We start from the raw sequence: 5,187 nt of genomic DNA, 5'->3' as shown, positions 1-5,187 counted from the left end.
GGGAAAGGGAGAGGAGAAATGAGGGAAGGGGAGGGGAGGGGAGAGGAAGGGAAGGGAAGGGAGGAGAGGAGGGGAGAAGAAGAGAAGAGAAGAAGAGAAGAAGAAGAGCCGAGCCTCAGGGCGCACCATCTCTGAACAGTGTCTCTGCTGCACCAGGAGCTACCGCAGCGCCTACTTCTGGCTGGGTACAGCAGCGTTTGCACACGCGGCGCTTGTGTTAGTGGTTGCACATGCACGCTCTGGTGGGATGTACGACCTAGATTTCGATGGGACGTAGAGCCTCCAGGGCGCTCCTCAGTACAAGTTACCCCACAAAATTTCCCAAAGTTTGGAGGCTGGAGACCAGGGAGGGTCATTTGGCCCCAGCCAAATGTGAGGCACGGTTCTTACCTGCGTGCCTCCAGAGCCCGGGGGTGGTGGTCCTCCCGATCTGCCCTTGTCCCCCAGGGTTACCCAGAATGACTTGGTTACAGCCTCGGGCCAATGACCTACGTGGACAGACTGACGACGAAGCGCGCCCGAGGGGCCTGGGTTCCTGCGGAGGCAGCCTCCAGGGGGCTGGGAGCGGGAAAGAGCACAGAGCCTCCCGCAAGCCCGCGGCTCCCGGCTCCGGCGAAGGTCGAACTCCCACCCCTGCGCTTCGGAGACTCGCGCGCGTCCTTGTCCCGGGCGCCGAGGCAGAGCCGCGGACGTCAACCCAGAAGTCGGGGAAGTTGTTCCTGGCATAGCCATCGGCTTCCTTTGAGTCCTTGAGGCTGCGTGCAGGCAGGAGATGGAGGCAATTTCCAGCTAGCAATCCTGAATGAACTAACCGGGTCACGTAAAGCCCAGCCTCTCTCCTAGCCTCGCTCAACGCCTATAGGGACGTAGCCTGGGTCTGCCCTCCATGTTCTGATTTCTGGAGGAGGTGATCCCTGCGCCCGATCTCTGCGCGGGTACACCTGTATGCATTTTTGCTCCAGGTAGCCAGGAGTCGATGCTGGGAGCCCCGTGGGCCCGCGCACTTTGTTTGAGGAGCCAGGAAGGCCTAAAATCCGTGGGCTGTCAGGGCCGCGGGAGACGAAGGTGCGCAGGATCAGTGCGGCTGGCAGCCAGCTCCGAGAGGCCCGCGTCTTTACAACAGACAGGGAATGAGGAGTGGGGCTGGTGGTTGTAAGGGGCTGATTTGCCCGCTCCCCTGGGGCTGCCACGTGGACCCAAGGGAGGCGGAGTCGAGCCAGAGCAAGGCCGGCAGGATTCTCTAGGGGTCTGCTCCCTTCGCACTGGGAACTTTAGGAATTCCACTGGTTTCGCGTCCGACCCTGCAGACCCGTAGAGGCCGACCAAGGGGTGTGTGAGTTGCGGCAGAATGCAGCCACGGTGCTGGGTGCAGCCAGGAGCCCATACTGCCAGCCACAAAGCCCAGGGTTCAAGGGGGAAAAGTTTTAAAAGTAAATAAAAAATAAAATAAAAAGCAAGCTGCGTGACTTCTCAGCCCCATTCAGCATCCCCAGTCTCAAGCCTCTGAGCCCCACTCCTTTCCTCCCAGCAGTCAGTCTCAACGTTAGACATCAGTTTTAGGGCCTGTAAAATGGTCTAGTCAGGGATGTCAACCTCCTGCCTCAAGCCTTGGCGAATTGCAGGTCTTCTCACTCTGCGTGGCACGTGGAGGAGCAGGGGGTTCAGCCCAGGCCTCGACCCTACATTGCACCCTCAGGACTAAGAGGTGTATCTCATGAGCTCTCGGCGCAAACCCCGTTCGCCCTCAAACCCCTTACGGCTACGGTAGAAGCCTCGCCGGCAGGGGGAGCGAGGCAAAAGGGAGCGGCGGCCCGTGCAGGTGAGGGAGGAGCATTTCCCGGGGTGGATAAGGCTCTGTGTCCGTTCTGAATCTACGCGCGTGGGGTGTAGGACTGCCGAGTGGATTCGTTCCTTGCGCTGCGGGCAAGAACCGGTCATGAGGCAGCGTCGCGGGGAGCGGAGCGCTGGCCAGTTACTGGGCGAACAGGCTTCGACCTCACAGTTTCCGTGCTGTGCCCAGGGAAAGGGCGGTCCTAAGAGCTGGGTCCTGTAGTGCTAGGGGCGTTTGCTCTACAGCGGACGGGAGGCTTGGGTGTACTCGCACTTGCAGGGTTTCGGGTTTCTTAAGCTAGTCTTCCTAAGGGTTCAATTTTTCTACTGTAATGGCTAGTGTGGGGAAAGAGTTGGGAAGGAAGGATGAGGGTAATCGAAGAGGTGCCTATCCAATGCGAGTGGAGCGAGCTAGCCACCTACTGAGCATGCTAAGTGGGGCCCCTCACACGCGGCCAGCCTTTGCTCAGGGGATTGTTTGCTGTGATGTGTTTACTGACCCAACTGTGGATTGCAAGTGCAGCCACAGCAAGAAGAGGTTAACGGAGACTAGGGAGATTTCTCTGTCACTGCAGGTGACGCTGGGGCATCAGGACGGACCCGAGGGCTGACCCAGAGCAACCAGGAGTTTCAGAGGTTTTCACTTTCACTTCTCAATATTAGCCGCACTGAGGTCCAGGATGTGACTGCAGCCCTGGGGGAGGGGGAGGTACTGGGGAAAACCTCAGCTTCTCCACCCTGGGATGATGTACATCCCTGGTTTGCAAAAATCACCTGTCAGAGCCCTGCCCTACATCCTCACATGGGACTCAATTTACAGACGCTCTGTGGACTATCTTTGATGCTGCTGTATCTTTGCATCGCTACTGCGACCTTTATGCACCTGCCCAAGACTGGGCCCTCCTATTGAGCTGGAGACAATGAGCTAGCACTGTTCAGGAAAGAGGGAAAGAACCTATGGCCCACCTAATCCCACACTACCCTCCTTAGGCCTGCCCCAGGCCAGTGACACAGATCACTGTCATTGCCAGTCCCCTGAATGGCCAGCCACTTGAGGATCAAGAAACGACTTCCCGGCAGCCTCTTTTTCTTAGCATTCTTGTCCCTAAGCTTTCAAGGATACTATAGGGCAACAGTCCAATTACACACAACACCCCTCCCACACCCCAATCTATCATACAGGTCCTGGATACCCACTCCCTGCACTCCTAGCCTTGATCCTTCCACTTAGTAGCTGCTACAGCCCAGAGATGGAGGTCCCCACCCGGAGACTGTCAAAAACCCAGGAGAGGCTGCATGCACCCCACTACATCCTGAGTCAGTTCAGCAGAAGGGCTACAGAGTCCTAGACAGAAAGGCCTTGGAAACTGGGCCTTGTCTACCAATAGTTAGTACAATCTAGGAGGTTCTGGGCTTCATATCCTGTGCGCAAAGGGCAGGGGCATACTGAACGGGCCAGAGAGGTGAAGGGAAGGTACAGGAGAAGTGGGCATTGATGTAATGTCTTGAGGCCCGAAAGCTGAGTGCCTGGCCCTGCACCTTAGCAGCTAGGCCTTTCCTGTGGGCAGGCTGGCTGCAGGGTGAAGAGGGGACAGCACCCCACCATGCGGTCTAAATTTCTCCGACGTGTCCTCAGCTCCCTCGGCCGGCCAGGCCCCGCCCCCGTCCTCCCTGCGCCCCGCTGGTGCGCAGGGAGGTCGGAGGAGCGGGCACTGCCCACCCTCCGGATGTAAAAGCGTCCTGGCCAGAGGCGGGCAGTGCGCGCGGGGTGCGCGTGACGCTGGGGCTCCCGGTCTTGTGCGGCCTGGGCGGCGTCCCACGGCTCGCTTCCCCACCACGAAAGCAAGCTGACCCAAGGGGCCTGTAGGGGCAATTGCTGGTGAGGTCCAGCTCTGCGGCACGGAGGGACGAAGGACTCCGCAGCCCTGGGGCTATCTGCTCGTGGCCTGTGCGAGAGCCGGAGCCGCTCTCTTACCCAGGTGCAGGGGCCGCCGGGGAGGAGGTGGAGGCAGGTGGGGCCAAGGGCAGGGTCAGACCCAGGCAGCCCCCAGTGCCTTGCCAGTGCCCTGCCATCTCAGACGGGGACTGAGTGCTGCTCGAGACATAGAAGCTTCTCCTTTGGGGCTGTAGACTCTGGTGGTGGCTTCGCAGAATAGAGGGGACGCCCAACCTCCGCAGAAGCTGCAGGATGTTCAAGGGGCGTTGGTCACACAGGGCCCCGGGAGGAGAGACTAGGGACAGAGAGTTTGCGAGGCAGGAGGGCCCTGAATTTCCAGGGTGCTCCAACTGTTCGGACTCCCGGGCCAATATTGGCTGAAAATGGGGGGGTCTCATGACGCCATAATCCCTTGGGCCCTGGACCGGCGGCTGTGAGTGGCACCACAGGCCCCCGCCCCCGGGCCCCCTGCTCTGGGCTGGGCGCGGTGCGGCTGGGCGTACGCAGTCGGAGGCGGCGCCGGTCAGGCCCGGGCGCCTATGGACGCGCGGAGCCCGCTGTCTGCCCGGGCCAGCGCGTTCAGCATCGCCTCTCTTGTTGCAGCCGAGGCCTCGGAGGGCACCGCCCACCGGGGCCCCAGGCCCTCGGACCGGGCGAAACTACGCCGGCTACCAGGATCCCCAGCCGGGATGCACTTCAGCACAGTCACCAGGGACATGGAAGGTGAGCCTTCTGTCCGCATCTACACCGGCAGGCCGCCCGCCGGCCCCCTGCTGTGAGGCCTTGCGGCCCAGTGTGTAGACAGGAGCTCTAGGCCGGGTGGGCTTCAACCTTGAAGCTGGGACTCTGGGACAGGAAGAAAGGGCGGCATTCCCCAAAGTCAGTCCACCCACCATTCTGGGAGTCCAACCTCAGGAACTGAGCACAGACAGTGGTTATATCTTCCAGAGAGAGGACAGCAGGGGCCTCTTTGAGCTGGAAGAAGGAACGATGGTTAGAGAAGAGTCGGGGAACGCAGTAAAAGAAGGGGGCGGAGAAAACAAACAAACAAACAAACAAACAAAAATACAAAGCAATGAGAGCAGCCAAGAGGAAAGGAAAGCGAGAAAACAGAAAATATGACAAAGGTGAGAAAGGAAGATACACGCGAAGGAAATAAAGAGAATGAAAGAGAAAATGAAGGATAGCGTGAGACAGAAACGTAACTTCATGAAAGAACAAGAGAAAGGCTGCAGGTTTTATTTACGTTTGAAAGGGCAAAGACACAAATATTAGAGAACACACAGAAATAAGAGGAAGAGGTTAGACGGAAGAGAAGACATGAAATTTTGAAAGTGGAGAGAATGACACCGAGAAATGAGCAAGAGACAGGGAGTTAAGAAAAAGCTGTAGCCAGAGAGAGGAGACAGAATGTGAGGAGA

The 5,187-nt window shown here is 58.6% G+C and overlaps 1 protein-coding gene across 1 annotated transcript in view; it reads left to right on the top strand.

Moving 5' to 3' along the window:
• The first annotated feature begins 1,782 nt into the window (after nucleotides 1–1,782).
• The window catches only part of Tbx1 (T-box 1), a 9,244-nt gene continuing 5,839 nt past the window's right edge, over nucleotides 1,783–5,187 (top strand). The window contains exons 1-2 of the mRNA XM_028770516.1: nucleotides 1,783–1,819; nucleotides 4,370–4,489. Of these exons, the coding sequence (XP_028626349.1) occupies nucleotides 4,456–4,489 (34 nt within the window). The 5' untranslated portion in view covers nucleotides 1,783–1,819; nucleotides 4,370–4,455. The remainder of the gene's footprint in view (nucleotides 1,820–4,369; nucleotides 4,490–5,187) is intronic.

Source organism: Grammomys surdaster, unplaced genomic scaffold (assembly GCF_004785775.1).
Source record: "Grammomys surdaster isolate TR1022 unplaced genomic scaffold, NIH_TR_1.0 202, whole genome shotgun sequence".
Classification (NCBI taxonomy): Eukaryota; Metazoa; Chordata; class Mammalia; order Rodentia; family Muridae; genus Grammomys; species Grammomys surdaster.
This window is presented reverse-complemented; position numbering and strand designations above follow the sequence as displayed.